Here is a 21647-nt window from a genome sequence, read left to right as displayed (position 1 = left end):
TTCCATAAACTTCAGGGCTCCTTACTTTTGCTAACTTCTACAACAATAAGCAATGCAGACGAGTTATACCTACAAGCATCATCGATGTAATCGGCTGTTGAAGCCTTAGAAGCATGAACCAGTTGAAGAAAGATGAATTGACAATAACCACCAGACAGACTGCTGAGCGTTTTCACAATTTTTGTTGGTTCCCACCTACACCTAAGCAAGCAGGGTACTCAGCTTCACAGCACAATTTTTTTGTCATAAAAATTTGATGACCATCATCAATATGACATCTAGCTGTTCATCAGTGTCTATATATGTATGTATATTTGTCTCAAATCTGACTCAAATGATACCAGAACTGCATCTACTACTGGGATCAAAACTTATTTATTGCATCAGTCGCATATAGCCAGTATTATACATGCCAATAATGCCATCTTTGCCTTCAAAATTCAAATACGTTCAAAGTCAATACTTTCAGTAAATAAACTTCACATCTTCAAGATTTTAAAAAATGTGTACTAACAGCCCAAATGCGTGGCATATAGGGCATTTAGGGGCTAAAGGCAGCAGAATGTGTAAAAGGAGAAATGCATTTCTTTTAGAAATCGCTTTCCTGTTCCAAAAAATATCAAACCCACCTCCATGGCATCTCTCCAAATGATCAACAAATAATTACCACTAGAAGTGGTTGTACAATACAATCAATAACAGGGCGCTACAAAAACAAAATTGAATGCAAACCAGTATAATCAAACACATCCAAGGTTGGTTTAAATAAAGGTTGCCTTGTAGCTTCTCCAACTAACAGGACACAAGATTAACACCACCTAGTAAAAAATACATAAAACTACACGATGGGAGACTTTTCCATAACAAACCAGCCCTCTCGTATGTGGCACTTGTATAAAAATCAATGCCTTCAAATTCTGTTCCTCTCACATGCTACCAAGGGATCGTATTCATGGAAATCACATCTGCAGTACCTAAACAACCCACCATGTGGATAATGGGAAAGCCAGCTTCTTCAATAAAGAACGGCTTCAAATATAATAGCTACTGTGTTTGTACTAGTCTTCTTTTGAGGGAGTTGAGTTTACAGTTCCGTTCTCGGAGAAGGTGGTTACCCCAGAAGAAGCATCTGATGATGTCTCACTCGTGCTCACTCCATTGCGAAAACTCCGAGATGGTAATGCAGGGTTTGTCTGAGGATTGTTAGTTGCTGGGGTTTGTCCTGCCTCGGCTAGGCTTTTGATGATGTTCATAACCGTCGGAAGGAACTTGGAAGACAAGGAGATCAACCCAGGAAGCTGTAAACACAGGGAGCTAGGAATTACTAATAATCATCTTCCATCATTCACAACAAAAAGAAATGGAAGTACATACATTGATAAATTAAAAGTAAATTTGAAGGTCTAAGCACTTTCGGAAAAATATTATCTAGTGGACCAGAGTACATGCACTTTTTAAGGGTAAGAATTCTAACCAAATTGACAATATGACATAAAACATCAGCCCCTGTATCAGCATATCATTTTTAATCTCTTCGGAGAGAGCATGTGTGAACCTCTTGGTGTACCATCACGGGGTACCTCCTTGGTGCCTTATTCAACAAATTTGTTTTTTGCTTCTTTATAAAGAAAAGAAAAACCATGAATATATAAGGACTGATAGTAACCTATATGCCTATCTAATTCATTAAAAACAATACTCTCTTTGCATGGATTGTCATTTACAATGTTAATTTCAGCACCCACAAGTAAAAAATTCAAAGTAACTGATAAGTCCATCCTGTATATAGAGCAGCTTAATAGCTGAAATAGGATTGAATCTCCACCAACAATTCCAAGGCATAACTTTATGCAATAATCAGTATAATGGTCTTAAAGGTATATTCAATTTGCCTGCATAAAAAGCTATAACAATTAAAACAAAACTTGACACTTACAGCACCATTGCGGAATTCCCCTGTAATGTCGAGCTGTACCCAGAGGGCCTTAACCAGTAGAAAAGATACAAAGATAACACCAAGCCACAAAGGATTTCTGCAACAAAGAAGCACCTACAGTATGTAAAAGGAGAAAAAAGATGATGCATTCTAAAGCAGACACCAACAAAATCAATTCATAAGAATACCTCAGAAGTGTCATAAATTCGTTAAATCCAAGGACCAGCAAGGCAACAATTGCCCATGGGGGAGGTAACCAGTTGTTATTCCGCTTGTTAGCTTCCTGATAATTTGAAGAAAAAAGAAATCGAAATAAAATATATGATATAAAAAACAATGATGTGGTTAATCTGGTGATATAAACTATAATTGAAGAAAAAGTTCAAAATCCAATTAATGGCCTCATTGCATAGTTAATACTATCATGTGCATAGATGTGAATTGTTATTACTTCTAAAAAAAAAAAGAAGAAAAAAAGAAGAAAGATTGGAGTTGCAATCTTAGCACCATATACAGCTCAAATGAAAAGTTCGTTTTCGTACAGCAGGGCACCATGGACGAACTCCAATTTTCACACTTATTCTTCATGCCAAATTGCTCATCTAGCCACTGATCCATTATACAGTTTACCATGTTACGTTGCCAATCACGGTCAACATTTAACCCCATATAGTAGAGAATAAATTTGAAAAGTTATAAAGATTTGCCACACAAACAATCGTAGGTTAGAATATCATACCTGAGCAGAAATAGCTTGGGTGACACTATACTCCGTCTCTGCCTTGAATTGCCTCCACAATGATTTGCACTGGACAGGTGTGATCAAAGTCTTCGAGGAAGGAACCTGCATCAATGAAGGTACCTTTTAGTTCTCAAAGGAACAAAGAGTCACTCTATCAACCCACACACCTCCATGTTATATGCACACACACAGAGACAATCAAGTCTCCATTAAGCTTAGAGAACATGTGGCAGCTTGTGGTCCAAGACAACAACCATGAGGCATCTCCGTACAAACACTTTCAAAGAAGACACCTCTTGTCAAATGATCCACTCTATGGTCAAAGGTAGCACATAGATTGCCACAGTACATATGCATACACATATGAGGCTAAAAAAAAGATGTGAAGCAATATGATTCCAAACAACTTAAAATGTTGGATCATATATTTTAGGTCACCAAAGCTCCAACTCTTCATTGACTAGAATTGTTATCAGTAATAGCAACAGATTTTAGAAGATAGAATTTTCAGCAAAAATAAAATGCGAACCTGTTCCCAAGTGCTTGAGGCAAGTGGATCAATGGCTGTGATGCTCCTATCAGTACTGGTAGCAGCACTCTTAACATCCCCCAAAGCAAGGGATAAAGTGTTTTCAATGTTATCACTCTCACCGTCCAAGCGAATTGCAGCCAATGCAGACAGCAACTTTAGGGACTGGGAAAGGTTCATAAACAAAAATTAAAAGATATCCAAAAAAAATCATTATTCAAGAACTAAAAATAACATTCGAACATGTGGCCCAATGGTAGAGTTGTAGAGATGCAATCTAGATGTCACGAGTTCAATTCCTAGAAATAGTCTACCCACATATTATGTGAGAGTAAGATTAGCGTATATACTGCCTTTCCCCAACCTCGCCCAGTGGAAGAGTTGCAGGGATGCAACTTAGAGGCCATAGGTTCAATTCCTAAAAACAGCCTGTGTGACAGTGTATATACTGCCTTTCCCCAACCTCGCCCACTGCGGAAGCCTTGTATTCGGGAGTTGTTTACATTATTCAAAAACAAAAATATATTATTGGTGTCCACATACTGCAGATCGGGCAGTTTTGGTGATGGCTCGTATGTCTTCCTTCCCGGTCCAAACTCGTGGCATTGAATCGGAATCATGGGTAAACAAAGTTGAAAACCTGCATGTGAATTTCAACATCAATCCTAAAATTAGAGAAATCTGAAACATCAATGGACTGAAGTTGAATGGTAGAGTTTTGACCTGTCCTTCATACGGATAAGTACCCTTCCAGCTTCTTCCTTTGCTTTCGCTTCAACCACACCTCTTGCATAGTCCTCTAGACTACCAAGAGTTTTTTCCTTGACATGTTCATCCATCTCAAAACCGGCAAGTGCACTTGTGAGGCCAGAGATGGCTGATTCAGTCTCATGCCTAAGAAGTTTCCTTATTGCTGGCCATGTTTCAGTATTAGCTCCATCTAAAAGGGCCTCAACTGGTCCTGACAGTGCTTCATTCAGTTTTGCCTACATATATAAGTTCAGAGGAATAATTTAATTTGCCAAGTGTAATTAGTTTGGGATTCTATTGTAAGATATATAGCACAATCACCATGTGCAACAGGTGTTCACAACAAAAAACTGATTTGTGTGCAGATCATGCATGGATATTATATATCTACGATTAACAAGCAAGTTGGTAGAAATACTGGCCACACGGTGAAAGAAACGTGACATTTTCTCTGGTGAACTGTTTATTCAATGCTAAAACAAATCTCCTCAAAGATAACCCCATTACAATTTCGAACTTGCTAAGTTTCACAAACTTCAATTACATATCTCAGTTTATTTTCACATAAGTCAAACCCGAATGAATTCGAGATCAGACATTGACTAGAGGGAAGGAAGTACACAAATAACTGGTACCTCATATAATGCATTAAGTTCAGACAGCTTGGCAGCACGAACATATTCAACATGAGAATTGATATCACGTTGAAGCTTATCTCTCACTTTAGATGTGTCCCAGTTTGCTAGTTCAATAACAGCATCTGTAAAAATGGGTTAAAGTCAAAATGTTTGCTTTTACCAAAACAAACCTGAACCATTCAAGGACTTCAAGAAAAAGGATGACGTCCAAGTTCAAGATTAAATACATTTCCTCTAGGAGTCAATCAAAAGAATTCATTCATCCCATACATCAATTATTCTCTGTTCATGATAAAAAATAATAATAATGTGTCTTTTATCAACCATGAAAAGCCAATTCAATATCTCTAATCCTTGTAAGTACGTGTCTTCAAGCTCACTTTCATCTTCTTCTTTTTTGTGGGTTCTTTGCTCTCTCAGCATGTATTCTTATTTCATTACTATCCAATGCATAAGGGAATTCATTTATACCTGCACAGCCTTCATCAAACAGAGCCATGTAAGACCAACAGCATTGACGAGCAGCCAAAGAAAACCCTTCTCCTCCATTCAATGCCTTGTCAAATGCTTCTTTGAATTTCTCAAGTGTCCCGGATCGTACATGTCCCAACATGGTTTGGAAAGCTGGTTGGACGAGCTAACAATCCCAAAAAAAAAGATATATAAGAAAAAGAAGGATGGTATTAATACCAATTATAAATTAAGAATCACAAATTGATTTTAAAAGAAAGCATTCAAATTTACAATACAATCAAGAGAGCATAGTTACGACATAGGTGATAGCGAGGCATTAGTAAGGCATCGAAAGCACATGAAAGACATCCGATTTTAATATAAATGTGAATCGATCCATTAACAAAAGAGAATTATAATAGAAGAGTTGGAAGTGTCAGTCAGAAAATAAAATTAGTAACAAGTATGCAGATCGAATACAATCATCTTCCTATGATTTTTGGTTTTGCAGCAATATATACATAAAACGTAACAGAACTATGATTCACTAATAAGTAGAGAACTATTACTTGCAGCAATTTCTCTTCAAGCTGGTTTCTCTTTGCAGATCTGACACCTTCATCAAAATATGTAGCTTCAGCGTCATACCTAGAATCGGAAAACATAAACAAAGAATGCATTATAGGTCTAACGTATACCAGCAACATTTAGAAGAGATACTTCTAAACAATGAATAATTTGTAGTATAAAGTGTAGGTCGCCCAATTAGTATAGTCCCATTAGAAAAAAAACTACATGAAAACTGCATCTAGAATGAACAAATACAAAACCCATTGTATCAGATAAGGCTAATAAAAATTTCAAATCAACATAAACCAAAAAAGAAATAGCACACATACACAATGAGATAAATCATTCAACACATCTTTTTTATGATAAAGAAGCTGTAACTTGTAAGAGCCTAAAAAGATCTTATCAACCAGAAATGCATCAAAACCTAGCATACATAGGTCTCTCACTTGACCAGATGTCAACTCAGTCAACGCATCACTTTCAACTACTTTATCCAAATTATTTCTTTATTCAAAATTCAAAAGACAAAGCCACCTAACATCAAATGGCCCTCACATTCACATTTACACATGGAAGTTCGCATTAAACAAATGCATCCCAAGCATAAAAATAACTGGCAAGTGTGGGCCAACTATACCCTCATCCGTCAAAATTTGACTACCTGGGGCAAAGTCTTTTTCTTTAGTTTGAACAAGCAACAAAAAGGTCACAGTGGAGCACATTACCATTGTCCCAGTTCTACGCTTCAGAGACAGAACCATAAAGTTTTATCCATCGCAAGTTTTTAGAAGATGAGTAACAGATAATTTTGCAAATTAGACATTCATCAAATAAATGCGCTTACTCTGATAAAGAACTGTTAAGAATTGAACTGAGCTTCTTCCCAAAGCCAGAAACTAGGCCAGATTGTACAGCCTCGTTAATATGTTGCCAGTACTGTGGTGCTTTCAAAGCCAATCATTAGGCGAAAATGCTAAGAACAAGAAATGATACATAGATTGTAAATAAAATAGGCATAATTATAAAGAATTTACCTCGTTGCCCGTGAAACCAGCAAACTTTTCGTGAGCAATTTCTTCACAGCGTACAGTAGCCACCATGACCTGACACAGATGATGGATCATTGACGGCATAAAATAAAGAAAATGAGCATCCTTCTCATAAAAATGCTTCACAAAAACCCACATATTACCTTGTGGGCTGGAAGGTCAAGATCCTTGTTCTCCTTAATCACTTTCCAGATTTGTTGCGAGCTGAATGAAAACCCTGAAGCGGGAACCACGCCCCGCCGATCTCCTGCAAGCCCACCAGGTGTAATAGAATGGAAGAATCTTTGCCTCAAACTAGCGACCTATCACATAGCATCAACACATGAATGTTTGAGAGGTTCATCAGGCCATATGATATGGTCCAGATTAAACAAATTATATCAATTTTTGCAAACAGTCATTTTTATGAAAACAACAAGAAGTACTCATCAGAAAATCATCCACGTGATAAAGGAAATATAAATAAAGAAATCCAAGGATTCTTTGAAATCTGTTGTAACTGCATGAATTCAAAAGCAACTAGCACAAAGAGAGAAAATGACATGTTATCTTTCCAGTGCTTACCTGCTCTTTAAATTGTTCTTCCTTTTCTTCATAACTAGAAAGAGCAACAACTTCAACCTAGCCGTTTCAGACAATAAGATAAAACCATCGTAATTACTCGATGTTCACCATTCAGGAAAATCCAGTTTATAACCTTGCTAACACAAAGCATGAAAGCTTACATTAAAAAACTCGCTTAATGGAGTTTCTTTGTGGGCTTCTGGCTTAGGGACAGAATCCCAGATCTGCATTGAAGAAAGAGAAAAAGCTAAAAGAGATAAAAAAAAAAAAAGGAGGCCAGGACAAACAAAAATTAAATCAATTAAATAAAAATTTGGATGTTACCTTTTGAATATCTTCCCTTAGGACAGGTTCCAAGTTTTCCAAAGGTGTCTGTAACCAGATCAATATCATCAGATAATAAAAATCTCGGGTAGAATCCGACAATTTCCATGGCAAAGCACAAGAGTATCCACTCAAACAAAAAACATAGTATATGACATCTGATTGGATAAATGAAACATAGAAGAAACTCACTCTTGTTTTATCCCGTATGACAAACATCAAAGTAGTCTTACGTGGACTAAACAATCGCATCATAACCTGCACGAGAAAAAAGAAGAAGAAACAAAAACAACATAAGCTGCTAAAGTTTTCAATTTCACAAAACAGGCCAGTAGAGCAGTGATACCTGGAACACGGTCTTTAAAAGAGGCTTATTTGCAGCTTGCTCCCGACCAATATCATGGCACCACCTATGTAATTGTAATGTTACTTAGGACAACTAATCACATGAACTATGGCAAGCCACCTCAAGACAGTCCTTACATGTTTATTAGCACTATATCTGAAACAGCCAAAGCAAAAAGAGCACTCTGCTTCTCAAATGCTGTATCATCCTGAAGAAAAGACAACGATGAGAGCTTAGTCCTGCCAAAATGGCCAATTATTTGTTCCGAGAATACACACGGGGGGATTCAGGGATTCACCCCCTTCCTTCAGGTAGCAAACCACTCGAATTAGTGGTGCTTCTCAGTCGCATATGGTATCTGAATTGACAATTTTTCATTGCAGTAACGAGAAGGTGCAAATCCAAAGCTACAAAGTGTTCAAGTTTACAACCTTAACTGTGTATACTAAATATAATACAAATTTACATTTATTTATGGGAAAATAGCACTGGGCACCCTCAGACTATGCAGCTGAGCATTTTAACCTCTCAACTATCAAAAAGGAACTAAAAGCCCTTAAACTTAGAAAAGCAACTAAACAATTCAGTTGGTATGAGTTGTCAAGGTTGACAGAATTTGGTCATGACTCATGTAGGACCCACGTGACCTTCTAAAACTTGGTAAACAAAAAAAAAAAGGTAAGCAACACCCGTGCACAAGGCTCCTGCGGTGGGCAGGGTCGAGGACGCAGACTGAGGTTATTTCTAGGAATTGAAACTTGTGACATCTAGATTGCACCCAACAACTCTATCACTAGGCCACATGTTCACTTATTCCTAAAGAAAAGAAAAAGATTTATGAATGACAAATATTTTTTCATGAGAATCTACCTAATATAAAAGCCATAATGCCATGTTACTACATCCAAAGGTGGGTCTGAAAGAAAGAATGAATGAAAGTATTCCTAGTTGAGATGACAATCTGTTCCTAAAAATGGGGAAAATAAGTGAGGCAATGACTTTCACCAACTCCAATACATAACATATTCCTCACGAGCAGGCAAAAGGTGCAACATATACAATCAATTTTGGAAAATATACATCGAAATCAAGGATTTTCACAATACTTTTGTGTACTGGGGAAGATATAATGCAAGGACAACAAAGAAGCAAAGTAACATTTAAAACAACATATATGAAAATTAATTTATTCACAAAAAGTAGAAAAATAAAGAAAGTAAGAAGGGAAACCTCTCCTCGTTCTCTTCCATCAGTACCCTCCAAGTCCATTACAAGAGTACAGGGTTCAATGCCAGTACATCTCGCCAACCAAATACCTTTAGTAGTTTGAGACCTAAGAAGCAGCAGAACCAGTCAGCTTTCTGAAGGGTAAAAACTCAAGTGACCTAAAGTGGAAAAAATACAAACACATACCTCCCTATAAATGCATCCATCTCCCTGAAGTTGGTACTAAATAAATGATTCAAGAGAGTGCTCTTCCCTGTGCAGAACATAGAAAACAATCTCAAACTCTTATCAATGGCATAGTCCATGATGACAAAAAGACAAAATTCATTTAATACTATAACATATTAATGAACAAATACTCAGTAGGGAAAGAAGAGGGTAAAACCTGGAGAGCACCACATTCAGGAAATTTACAATACAATTAATTTGGAAACAAAGATCATATCTCGAGGTACTTCAAGCATCCTTAACCTCATATCCAAGATGTATCATATTGTTCTCACTTCTCGACAGTGATTTAGGTGAAATGTACAGATTATTTAACTCTTTAATCATAAGTCAACACTGCTGAAGCACATTATTTCAAGCTAGACAAGATACACTCGCTTTGATGTTACTTCAAGATTATTAAGCTTCAATGAGGAAACGCAAATCTCTCACCTATAAAACCTCTCCAATGTAGCAGTTGGATGAAATGCATATGACAATATCAAGCCTTCAATCACAAAGCACCTCCAGCGAGAACAAAAAAAAAACACACACACACAGTAATGAAGATTAAGATGCACACCACTACTTTGTGGGCCCATGATGGATACAACAGCATATGATAATCCACAATCCCCTAACTTCACTTCCTTGATAAAGTGTTCAAGTTCTTCAGCTTTGAACGTGCCATCTCCATCAATCAACTGAGTAGAACAACTTTCATCGCTTGCTGGAAACCACAAAGCCCATTTATTAGGAGAAAAATTAAACTTCATGACTACCATTTCCTATCGTTCACACTTCTCACAAGCTAGCAATTACAAGTCATATATGGCTTTGGCCCAAAATGATATTTTGCAATGCAATTACATGTCATATAAATTGACAAGAAACATTAACTTCTATCTACGATTTCTACGTTGCATGAAAAGAAATGGCAGACTATTGTCATAAACTTAAAAATGTGTTCCCACCTTATCCTGTTTGGAGCTTCCATCACCATTGTCAACGCAACGTCATATTTGAATTGTCCATTAATTCAAACTTGACATTTAGGAATATTTTGGTAAAACTGTACAGTCGAAAAGAACCCAATCTCAAAATCCACTCATCAGCCCAACTCAGAATTAATTCCTTATACCAATCATTGAACCTCCTTTCGTAATTTCTTAAGAAAAGCAAGAAAGACGATGAAAATTAAATCACAAAACGTGCCCCTTTTTTCTTTGATTGCTCAATTTTGACAAAAGAAGACAATCAGCCATTCAAGTTCTTTCATTACTACCCTTTTCCTACATTTCCTTGGCACCCAAAAGTATTTTCTACAAATTTGATAACTTACGAGAGCTCTCTGAAACCTAGAATGCTAGATGGAACCGAGCAAACACCGCAAATTTATATACAATTTCACGTTAAAACAGAACAAATTAATTGACCCAATAAATTCAACCCATAAAGCAGCTTTCAGAAACTGACGAGGGAGTTACAATAGAACCTAAAACGCACATCAGCAATAAAACTTGAACAACTAACAACAATGAAGCATGCAATCACAATAGAAAACAGCTTTTAATTGCAGAAAACAAGGGAGACTGATAGATCAACAAGATCGCAGAAACGAGGTTTGAGAGGGTACCCATTTGAATTGGATCGGTATCGGTGCAGATTGCGAGCTCGATTCGACCTGGGAGACGTGGAAAGTTCAGATCAAGTGATTAAGATAGAAAACGAAGATACAGCGAGATCTACTTAAATAGGTCTCTTCTATATTGTGCTTATTCTCTCAAAAAGTAGGCCTGGCTTGACTTGACTGTCGTATGATCGAAAAATAGGGTGCATTGGATACCATAGATGATCATGTGTCGTTAAAGAATTTTGATCAAGGTCCCACATCTCTAAGTCGACTCTAACGGGACCCACAAGACGGCCAACTACCTTATCAAAAAAAGTGGACGGTTTGATGGCGACTTCGATCAAAAAAAGTGGCGGCTTTCGGTTCACCACGAGGTGCAATCTATCCGTGTATTCCATGGTTGCTCAGTAAAAAAAAGAAAAAGTTAGTTTACAGTTACACATCCCCACACACACTCTTCTCTCTCGAAGCATCGAAGTAGATGAAGATGTTGAGGATATCCATAGTTCTGCTTTTCTCTCTCCTGTTAATCTCATTCGTCAAGGCCTTCTATCTCCCCGGCGTCGCACCTCGCGACTGTGCAGACTCGCAGGGTAATTTAGAACTCATTTACTTTGGGGATTATTTAGCTTTCGCGACGGAGTTCGACCTGGGTTTGCGGATTTTGATCCATATTGTGCATGTTTTGGCTTCTTTGGGATATGATGTTCTTTGTCAGAGTACAAATCATGACTTAATTAGTTAGTTATTTGTTATGCATGTGAAAGTTCAAAAGCTTCAAGGATTTTAAAGCTCTCTAACTTCTTCGCAGAGTTGACATATGACATAAGATTTTACATGATGTACAATTCTGTAACTGAAATCGTGTATTAAATATACAAGATATGTTGATGACATTACAAACCAACATAAAGGACAAATCAACAATTACACAAAGTGTTGTGTGTATTTAGTAAAAAAGTGGGTGTATTTAGCAATTAACTTCCACAAAATATATTTCTAAAATATTTTAGATTTTATGAATTTTTTGTGTTTTTATAAAAATTTAAAGATTTTAGGGATACGCTTAACAACGAGTGTGCTTAATAAAGAGTGTGTTTAATAAACATTGAAGTGTGACTAAAATTTTCCAAACCTTAGTAACGTGTTGGGCTTGAGAACATAAGCCCAAAAACATTAATGAAGACAGGTCACGGGAGGATAGGAGGTTGAAAACATGCAAGATTGCAAGTGCAACACAACTGGAGCACGCGAGGTGAGTGCTTGATAGTTGATATCGCATTGCGCTTCCCAAGATTTTTAGTAATGAGAAAATATACAGGAGATAGTTTGACCCTTGATATCGCATTGCGCTTCCCTTGCGTGCTATTGTTGCCGTCCTCTACTTGAATATAGAGTTGTCTTATTCAGACTCTAGCATTAAGACTGGGTGAAGAATTGAATGGAGGTTTGATAAATTATTAAATTGCGTTATGAAATTTGTTCCGGAAGAGCTTATACAAGACAAGATCATGAGTAAGTTGTCATCACAGTTTACTTACCATATGCTGATATGCCTTACCCTCATGCATTATAATTGCTACAATCCAATCCAACCCAATTATTTCAGCCTAATCCCCAGTCGAATCCAGCAAATTATTTAATTTTTTTTCAACATTTTTCTGCCATTTTTTCAAATTATTTTATTGTTTATTTCAAGTATTTATTTCAAACTTTTTTTTAACAATTTGGTCTAATGTATGGAATTATACAGTGAAGACTCCACCTAGCCAGGATTTGGTTTACATGGCACCCTAATCTTTCTTAGTATGTAAAATGTATTAATCCAGACAAAAAAAATTATTAATCTTCTATGTTCTCTCTGTCCCCCTCGTCCCCTTCCGTGCAGGCAAACAGCAAACCACAAAGGTACGTGTTTTTTTCCCTCTTTTTTCTCATTTTGATCGTTTTCCGATCCAAACAGAAGTCCACTGGAGCCAAACCACAAAGACACGAGGGTTCTCCACTGGAAAGAGAGAAAGATACAAGCTTTAAGCAAATTTGAGTCTGAGAACACATAGAACCACTCAAATTCACGCACCCGGTTATGTTTTTTTTCCCCTTTTGTCGCTCTGTTTTTTATGGGGAAATGCATAATCTTATTGCAAGGAAAGTATGAGGTCTTAGAACTCATTGAACCACACAAATTTGAACAGAAGTTGTTTGTTGGTTCTTGTAAAAAATATTGAATTCCCGGGTCCTTTTTTTATGAAAAGGAAGAACAAAACCAACAGATCTTCCATATCTCGGTCCCAGAACCCCTGCCGATGAAAATCCTTCAATCTAGCTTGGTTTCTTTCTTGCTTTTATATTTTTTTCAACTGGGTTTGTGTGCACTTTTGCGCTTCTTTTCTTCTTATAGATTTCAACTTGAGCTGTCTCCTATAGCATGTAATAATTCGTTTATTTATTTGTCCTTTTGTTTTGTTTTGTTTTTTTTTTTGTTTGAAGGTGTATTACACTCACAGCAGAGAGATTTATGATGTTTTTACAATGTCTGATTGATATTGGTGTTTAGTTTTTTTTTTAGGTTTTGTTTCTCCAGAATCTTAAGAATTGGGGGCTCTATTGGGATTTTGAGATGGGGAGCTCAGCGGATGAGTCAAATGACAATGGAGGCATTGACCCTTCTGTGGGAGGGTTGGTTTGGGTCCGGAGGCGTAATGGGTCGTGGTGGCCTGGTCGGATAGTGGCCCTTGATGAGATTTCTGAAAGCTGCTTGGCCTCTCCGAAATCAGGCACTCCAGTTAAGCTTCTTGGCCGTGATGATGCAAGCGTGTAAGATCCTGTTCTTATTAGACATTTTGATTTCTTGATGATTAGCATTACTTGCTATGTTCCTTCGTAGCCTTGCTATTTTTGTAGGTTGGTTTTAGGGTTTGATAATACGACCCAGCTGAGGAATTAGAATAAATAGAAGAGACACAAAATGTTTATATATTACTAGGATACAGTGTTTCAAAATGCTTATGTATGGAATATAGATATTTGTTGCAGTGTTTGGTGGAAAGTTGCCTGGTTTTTCTTTGATGGAACAAATGGACATTTGTGGATTTTATTTATAGTTGGAGGTATTGCTGCGTTGAACTGTTTGGAGCTCAATTATATGGTTTACTTTTTATTATTAAGACTCAAAGTAAGATTATCTTAAATTGGAAATACCTATATTGATATTAATCGGTTTCTTAAGATTGTTGTTGGCGGCATTATTTGCTATGTTATCGCATTTATTGTCTTGTTTATTGGAAATGCCTATATAGATATTAATCGGTTTCTTAGGATTTTTGTTGGCGGCATTATTAGCTATGTTATCGCATTTATTGTCTTGTTTGTTGCACGATATAGTAATTTGCTAAGTGCATCCTATTGTAACTTTCGTTTCGTTGTTAGTTTATGTATGTTTTATTTGGGTTTAGATCTATTGGTTTTGTTTTATCCGAAGCGATTGCTCCTCTTAATTCTAGATTAGTAAAGTTGACTCATAGAGTCATCTTGCCTTAGTTGGTGTCTACAAACTCTGCCGCTACCATAACCTGCTTCATCTCATTAGTCATTACTTGATAAAACCTAAAGGAGAATTATTTAATGGCAGATACTCCACTTTCTTGCCAGGCCAGCTTTGATTACTTTAAATCTGAGGATCACCACTGGTTCAGTGGTTAGCTCCTCACCACCCCGGCCTCTGCAAAGAGGTTCGAATCCCTCATACCTGGAAAGGAAAAATGACCCATCCAAAAAATTATTATTTTTTGTAAATCTATATTTCACGCTTCTATCAATCAGAAATTTGGTACATTGTGATTTTGACTGTGTCTGCTTCAGTTTCATGCTTTCATGGGTTTTTAATGTATTCTTGTCCTAGTAACATGATTTCTATCACGATTTCTATCACTAATTGCTATGGTAACAAGAAGGAAATTTGTGTAAATGCATTCATTGATAATTGCTATGGTACTCTGAAGCTATGGTGCTTTGGCAATCGTAACAACTTTCTTGTGGCTATTAGCTAAGCTTCTTTTCAACTCTCCTTGCTACCACTTTGGTTCCTTGATAAATTTTTTCCATTAAAAAAAAGAGGTCTCTGTTGTACGACTGTCTGGTAACAGGATTGACATCATGTGTTTCCAGTAATAAGGTAGGGAAGAGTATGTTATTTAGAAAGAAAACAAAAAAAAAAGGGTAGAGATGATGAATATGATTAAGAAAAGCAAATTTTGTGAGGAGTATATTAGCCATTGATAGGTGGACTTAACATTCTACTTTTTTGTTTCTAGAAAATAGTATCTGAGATGTTCTGAGTAACGTGTATATGTCACTCAATCTGTTATTTCTTCTTTTGTATAATAATGTCAATGACGTTGCAGATCTCTTCTGAGGGGTTATAAGCGGGATTGGCAAGCTCCCGTTATTTTTTTTTCTGTAAAATTTCACAGATCACATTTCTATTCCTATTTGCTGCAGCTACTTTGTCCAGCATGGATGGTGAGTTAGATTACTGCAGAAAACAGGAAATGAATTTAGTCTACCTGTTGAATAAAAGAAACTCAAACTGCATATACTCTGTTGTAATTGCTTGTGGCTATTAGATACAGGATATGCATAAACAACTCCCGTGCACAAGGCTTCTGCAATGGACGGGGTGGCATAAAACCTGGCTACAACTCTAGCATTGCTAGTTCTAGTTGGGAATAGGGCAGTGAAGATAAGGGATGTCTTCAAGTGAGCCTCTGAGAGAGAAGGAAGCATAAAAAGGATTGCTCATTGAGTCTAGATATTCATTTTGGTAGGATTGTGATGAATGCTATTCTAGTCTGGCTGTGCAAGATAGGTCCCTTATATGTAAATACGGTATGCCCCAAAAATTTGTGTGGTCTTGTAGGATCACTTTTACAATTAAGAGAACGAATTTTCTGGTTTTAGTTCTGAACTTCTCATATTTTTGTTTTCTTTTCCTTCTCCTCAAGGAGAAGGAAGCATATGTGAATACTTAAACTAAAATCAACCTTGACAGTATTCATACATGCTATATCGGGCAAGTTTGATTATATTCTTATGTGGTTTAAATATGTAGCGAAATCAATTTGAAGTGTCAAAATCCTGAGAAAGAAACTCTATATTCTAACATCAGCATGGGTGATCTAATTGTGATTGATGATGTATCTTGATAAGTGATAATTGATAACTTTGAGCAATCAGCTAAGTTGTTGTCACAGCTACATGGTGGATTCTCTCTTGTCCATTTATTTCCCTCGATGTTCCATGGATGTTCTTGTAGGTTTCAACCTCTTGCAAAATTCTTTGTTCTAATCCAAGAATTTCAGAAATTGTTGCGAAATTTTCATTAGAGAAGTTGAACAACAAACTTGTATAGTTGAATAATATACTTGCACACATACATATTTTGTACTGTTAAGTAGTTAATAACATCATCTTTAGATCTAAGGCTGAAGAGTGTAATTTATGTTTGCATATAATATGAGGTTACTGAGAGGATCTTCTATTCCTTTTCCTTATTTTTTTAGGGATTGGTATAATCTTGAGAAATCCAAGAGGGTGAAGGCCTTCCGTTGTGGGGAGTATGATCAATGTATTGAGAAGGCAAAGGCCTCTGCAGCCAATCCTAATAGAAAGGCAGTGAAATATGCTCGCAGGGAAGATGCAATTATCCATGCACTTGAGCTTGAGAGTGCTCTTCAGGGAAGGGATCATCAATATGTCTACTCCAAAATGAATAATTTGGTTGGGGAGCAAAGTAGTCCTGCTCAAGTGTCTCCTACAATATCTCATTCTGGCGAAGATGATGAGCTGATCAATGAAGAGAGTGATTCTGAAGACGATTCAGGTTCAGCGCAGGAATTATCACAATCTGGCATATCATTTGAAGAGCCAACTCATAATGGTGCTTCAAAGGTGCAATCTGGGCAAGGAAAGAGAAGAAAACCGTCAAATGATTCAGAGGATGATGGAACAGAAGCAATTAAGCGGATGAAAGGAATCGAAGATCTGGGAATGTGTGTAGGATCAAAGAGAAAACTTTCTGGAGGAGGAGCAGTTGAGCTCGTTCAACATGACTGTAGTCCACTTTATGATTCTCACACTGGCAACGGCATGTCTAATGGGAGTCCTGTCAATGGAAGCAAGGGTTATAATTCCTCTCTGAAAGGAAAGAGGTCCCAAGTGGCAAATGTGCATGAGTTGAAAAGGAAATATCGTCGCCGCCCACTGACTAAGGTTTTGGAAAGTACAGCTATGGTGTCCATTCCAGTTGCTTGTGAGGAACTTCCTAGTTCAAATGGTTCATCTCTGTGTGAACTTTCTGATGCAAAGGTTTCTGGAATGGAATCTAACGAGTCGAGGAAAGGTATTTCCATGGTAGTTAACAATAACTCAGACAGCACTGGAGTATCATGTGAGACCTCATTACATGTTTCGGAAAATGTATGTGATGCCTCACTGACTAATAACAAGACAAAAGAGAATGACATTTCCAGCATTTCAGTTTTGGCCACTGAAGATACTCATGACAAGTTGTTTGATGACCCATTTGTAGGGGAGGAAAAACACTCTGCAGGTGCTCTCTCTGTCTCCTCTTATATGGCATTGGACTCCATTGCTAATGGAGTCCAATGTAGTTGTCCTTCGAGTGGGCTTACTATAATATATTAAGTTTTATGGAACCTCTTGGCTCGACTTTTTAGTAGAACATAGGAGTCGGACAAACATGTTGCTAGACTGTAGGTTGGATTAAGATAAGCTGTTAATTCCCGGTGCTGGGATTATTCCTTTTGGATTAAGATAAGCTTTAGATTTGAGAAAGCTTATGATCAGTTCCTGAGTAAAGTGATGTGCTGGTGCTGGGTACTAGAGAAGACATGGGTTTCTGGCCTGCAAGTCTTTTGAGTTATTTAGGGTTAGAAAATTTGGATTTGAGGACTTAATTTTGTGTGACAGAATATCTGGTTTGAGAGAATGTTACTTGTTTCAGATTGTTGGAGAACAGTGGCCATTATGCTTAGGATTCAAGGGTCAGGTTTGGTGTCAAAAAGCTAGAAAAGGTTATAAAGATTGGATGACTGTAAACAATCGATGACTGGTGTGAACTATGAGTGATAACCTGAGTTTATTATAATTTATAGCAAGAAAGTGCCGCCTTCCACCAGGCAGGGAACCGCAGTCCATTGAAGTTCCTCTTCAGATTGGGAAATGGCTTTAAATCATACTTGATTATAATAAATATGACATTAAAAAATTATATTTATTAGATAGCATTATAGCATAATTGAACTTGTTGCCTTTTTTGATATTTTCATTTTGTTTTTGTTTTCCTTTTTTGGTTAAATTTTGTTTTGTTTTACCTCTCTCTTGGTACATGGACATGAATATCGTCAAATGCATGGTTTTTAGAAAGTTATGAAAAAGTTGCGAATGAGGTTATGTCTGATAAAGCAACAAGCGGTTGCAGAAATTTGCCTGTAAAAGGCTGCCCTCTGGCTTGCAGATAAGATAGATTCTCTATCATTTCCTCATCATGTGGATTGAATTCAACTTGGTTTTGGAAACAGCAGAGAGCTTTTAAGACATATTTGCTTACATACACCTGTGAATAAGTGACTGGAGTTTCTAATAGTGTCTTTCTGTTTATTTGTAAGGTGTAGTTTCCTTGAAGTAGTTGTTCACTCCATCTCCTTTTATAATTTATTTTAATTTATTCCTTTCCACTTTTTCTTTTGAATTGCTTGTATCTTGTTCACCTATTCAATTTTCTATTGCCTTCCACGTATGATTCTTAAATTAGTGTCACTCAGTGATCATGTAAAACTTTATGTAGCCTCTTGTTGTTCCTCATTTTTCTCTGTGGCAGTGTTTTGCAATCTGATTCTTGAAGCTAATTTACTATCAGATCTTTGTCCTGTGGATGGTGCATTGGCAAGGCAATCTAGTCTAAGTAGTCAAGCTGAAGTTGTGTCTTTGAAAAACGAGGGACTTAATGAATCTGGTCTGACCAGTTTGACAGCTGTTCTTGTTGATGATTTATGCCGGAGTTGGGAGAAAGGTACAACGTGGCTGCTAACAGGAAAGAGGAACATGAGAAAATTAAGTAAAAATAGTATACAAGACTCGGGAAGATATGTGGGCGTGGATGATGTATCCAATGCATATTTGGCTGGAACAGAGCGCTTGGATGGACTCCAACTGGGTGCTGTTCAGAAAGTTGATTGTGATGGCACTGGTGGATCTGAAACTCTAAACAATTGCAGATTATCTGAACCGTTTTTCGAAGATGTTTTCTGGGGTTGGAACAGATCTTCTCACCAGCAACCTCCTATGAGAGGTTCTAGAGTGGAAACAAAGGTTCTGCATCATGGTCCTGTGAACCCTCAAAGATCACTTCCTTTTCGGCAGTCGAGCTTTACAGCTCATCCCAAATATCAGATGTCAGAACATCCTGTCAAAAGTTTTTGCTCTGACTCGCAACTCTATGATGTAGAGCTTGAGGTGAAAGCCAACCATCGGCCACAAAATGTTTCTTTGGTTTCTCTTGTGAGCAAAATAGATGGTAAAGCAATTGTTGGCCATCCCTTAACAGTTGAGGTGTTGGATGATGGCTTTTGTGATCGTATGATGAGTGACATTAAATATGATGCAACTCATTTGGCACCTTCCACAGTGAAAAAAGCCAGTTATGCTGTTAAAAGAAAATTTGAGGTTGGAAGAAAATCTGCCAAAGATATGTCTCAGAAGCCACGCTCTTCTCGGAGCAAATCATCCAAAGTGAAGAAAGGTGGGCTAATGTCTAAGAAGATCCGGAAACTGTCATCACTGACTGGCCAAAGAAGTGAAGAAGAGAGGAAACCGACGTTTGCAAAGATCAAGGATCCTGTTATAACCTGTATACCTCTAAAATTAGTGTTCAGTAGGATAAACGAGGCAATTAATGGTTTGGCACGACCGACTCATCGTGCTTTAACTCTTGGTAACTCTTGAATTTGCTTCTCCGGCAAAAGTTGAGGCAGGTGGATTGAATGGCAAATATCATTGTGTTTTTTTTTTTGGGATTATTGATCCACCGAGGGAGCCGAGCCTTCTGCCAGTTGGAACCGTTCCTGCCCTGAAGGTGGCTGCAATGCCACCATGTTCTGTTGTAGAAAGGAGTTGAATTCCGTAGGAGGTAGAAAGGAGTTGAATTCTGTAGGCGAGTGGCTGCGACGGCGCTGTATATAATGTAACATTAGCTCAGGTGTAGTCATGGGAAGTTGGTATTAAGCATCGGTGGGCGATGGGCATACATTAGTGTTTTTTTTTTTTTGTCTTTCGAATATTAAGTTTAATTTATGAATTTAGATTGATCCTGTTTGGTACATGATTGGGAAGTTCTTCCAAGAATTTGCGACTTGTTCATTGCTTTGGTTATAAGTTTTACACTTGACTGCTTTTCTTTTTTTTTAATCTTTTATTATCATTATTATGCTTTTGGGTAGAGGTCTGCAATGCATGGTACCATAATTTATAATTCTTTTTTTTTTATAAAAAGAAAGTTGATATTGTTTAACATTGGGTTTGAATGATGCTGTGCTTTTCAAAGAGTAATAAATAGGTAAAGTTGAGACGATAGATAGGTTGATATGGAGAAGGTTGGTGAAAGCTTTCCCAATGCTACCAGTAACCAAACTACTCACCTTACCACCGTTCCTCTAACTGTCTTTTGGATGAAAACGTTGTGAAAAAAATTGGATCAGGAAGTATTTACTCAACTGTGTTTGGGATGCTCTCAATGATTACTATGATCAAACTTACTCTTTCACCAATAAAATTTAGAAAACTAAAAATAGTAATAAAATTTGATGGTGAAGAGCTATGAATTGAAGAAGTATGGATGTAACTGGTATTTCGACTTGCAAATGGTGAACAAGAAGTTTGTGGTGGATGAATCCTATATTTCCTATTCCTAACTAGGACATTAATATGTAAGGACATTAGGTGATGTCCAGCCCACCCACATATAGTTAATTTGTCATCAGTATATTAATATTATGGGCTGCCTTGCCTAACCTGGCAAATAGATGGATAGTACGATAATACGAGGAGCTCTTCACATAGTAATAGAGTCGACTTTTTAAGGCTTTAGTTAGGTGAGAGTTGAGCCCACTCTCACTTTAATTCATAATAATAAACATGATTTCTCTACAAAATAATAATAAAATTATAAAGTTAGAATGCCGATAACAAATATGGTAAAATAACTTATTTATTTTTTACTTCAAACTCAACCACCTCCTCATCGGGTCACATGGAAGACCCCGCAACCTTCATCTCCATGCATGGGTTAGTTGAGACCTGGGCCGAGGTCCTACGAGGGAGATAACGCAAGGTGACATTTGTACACGCTGGATTGAGCAAGAGCCCATCTCACAAATTACGATAATGAAAACACCACCCATAATACTTGAACTCATAATATACCGCTTATGCTAAGAATTTGTGCAGTCAAATTCAACATCTCAACCAACAGCTCTCTCTCTCTTTCTCTCGTCACTTGAGTTTTAACTTTCAATTCCAATCAAACTAGAAGTTCCAAGTTTCAACCCCAAATAAGTGGAATAATGTCTCTCTGTCACTTTCCTTCTCCCTTACCAGAC

General features: G+C 37.2%; 2 protein-coding genes across 2 annotated transcripts; one reads left to right on the top strand and one right to left on the bottom strand.

Annotated features, from left to right (window-relative positions):
- Positions 1 to 584: 584 nt before the first annotated feature.
- Positions 585 to 11142, bottom strand: LOC119991977 (protein ROOT HAIR DEFECTIVE 3-like). The gene is made up of 23 exons (XM_038838544.1): positions 10975 to 11142; positions 9922 to 10068; positions 9318 to 9384; positions 9135 to 9237; positions 8042 to 8112; positions 7905 to 7968; positions 7751 to 7816; positions 7559 to 7606; positions 7396 to 7458; positions 7235 to 7291; positions 6814 to 6972; positions 6656 to 6724; positions 6466 to 6557; positions 5618 to 5696; positions 5067 to 5232; positions 4593 to 4717; positions 3931 to 4193; positions 3751 to 3847; positions 3208 to 3372; positions 2676 to 2780; positions 2125 to 2219; positions 1937 to 2033; positions 585 to 1298 (listed from the first exon to the last, which is right to left on the bottom strand). The coding sequence occupies exons 1-23, from the start codon at positions 10976 to 10978 to the stop codon at positions 1059 to 1061; spliced, it is 2442 nt and encodes an 813-aa protein (XP_038694472.1). The 5' UTR covers positions 10979 to 11142; the 3' UTR covers positions 585 to 1058.
- A 1144-nt stretch (positions 11143 to 12286) lies between these two features.
- LOC119991304 (uncharacterized protein At1g51745-like) lies at positions 12287 to 20371 on the top strand. The gene is made up of 6 exons (XM_038837642.1): positions 12287 to 12486; positions 12860 to 12879; positions 13541 to 13788; positions 16533 to 17581; positions 18872 to 19997; positions 20048 to 20371. The coding sequence occupies exons 1-5, from the start codon at positions 12444 to 12446 to the stop codon at positions 19993 to 19995; spliced, it is 2484 nt and encodes an 827-aa protein (XP_038693570.1). The 5' UTR covers positions 12287 to 12443; the 3' UTR covers positions 19996 to 19997; positions 20048 to 20371.
- The last annotated feature ends 1276 nt before the right edge of the window (positions 20372 to 21647 follow it).

This window comes from Tripterygium wilfordii, chromosome 22 (assembly GCF_013401445.1).
Source record: "Tripterygium wilfordii isolate XIE 37 chromosome 22, ASM1340144v1, whole genome shotgun sequence".
NCBI lineage: Eukaryota > Viridiplantae > Streptophyta > Magnoliopsida > Celastrales > Celastraceae > Tripterygium > Tripterygium wilfordii.
The sequence above is the reverse complement of the archived record's forward strand: the minus strand, read 5'-3'. Positions and strand labels throughout refer to the sequence as shown.

Coding starts and splice junctions, on each gene's coding strand:
- LOC119991977 (XM_038838544.1), bottom strand. Junction 6,973..7,234: donor AAGAACAATTTAAAGAGCAG/GTAAGCACTGGA, acceptor GCTATGTGATAG/GTCGCTAGTTTGAGGCAAAG. Junction 6,725..6,813: donor TTGACCTTCCAGCCCACAAG/GTAATATGTGGG, acceptor CATCTGTGTCAG/GTCATGGTGGCTACTGTACG.
- LOC119991304 (XM_038837642.1), top strand. CDS start 12,444: ATGAAATTTGTTCCGGAAGAGCTTATACAAGACAAGATCATGA. Junction 12,487..12,859: donor TATACAAGACAAGATCATGA/GTAAGTTGTCAT, acceptor CCTTCCGTGCAG/GCAAACAGCAAACCACAAAG. Junction 12,880..13,540: donor GCAAACAGCAAACCACAAAG/GTACGTGTTTTT, acceptor TTTTTTTTTTAG/GTTTTGTTTCTCCAGAATCT.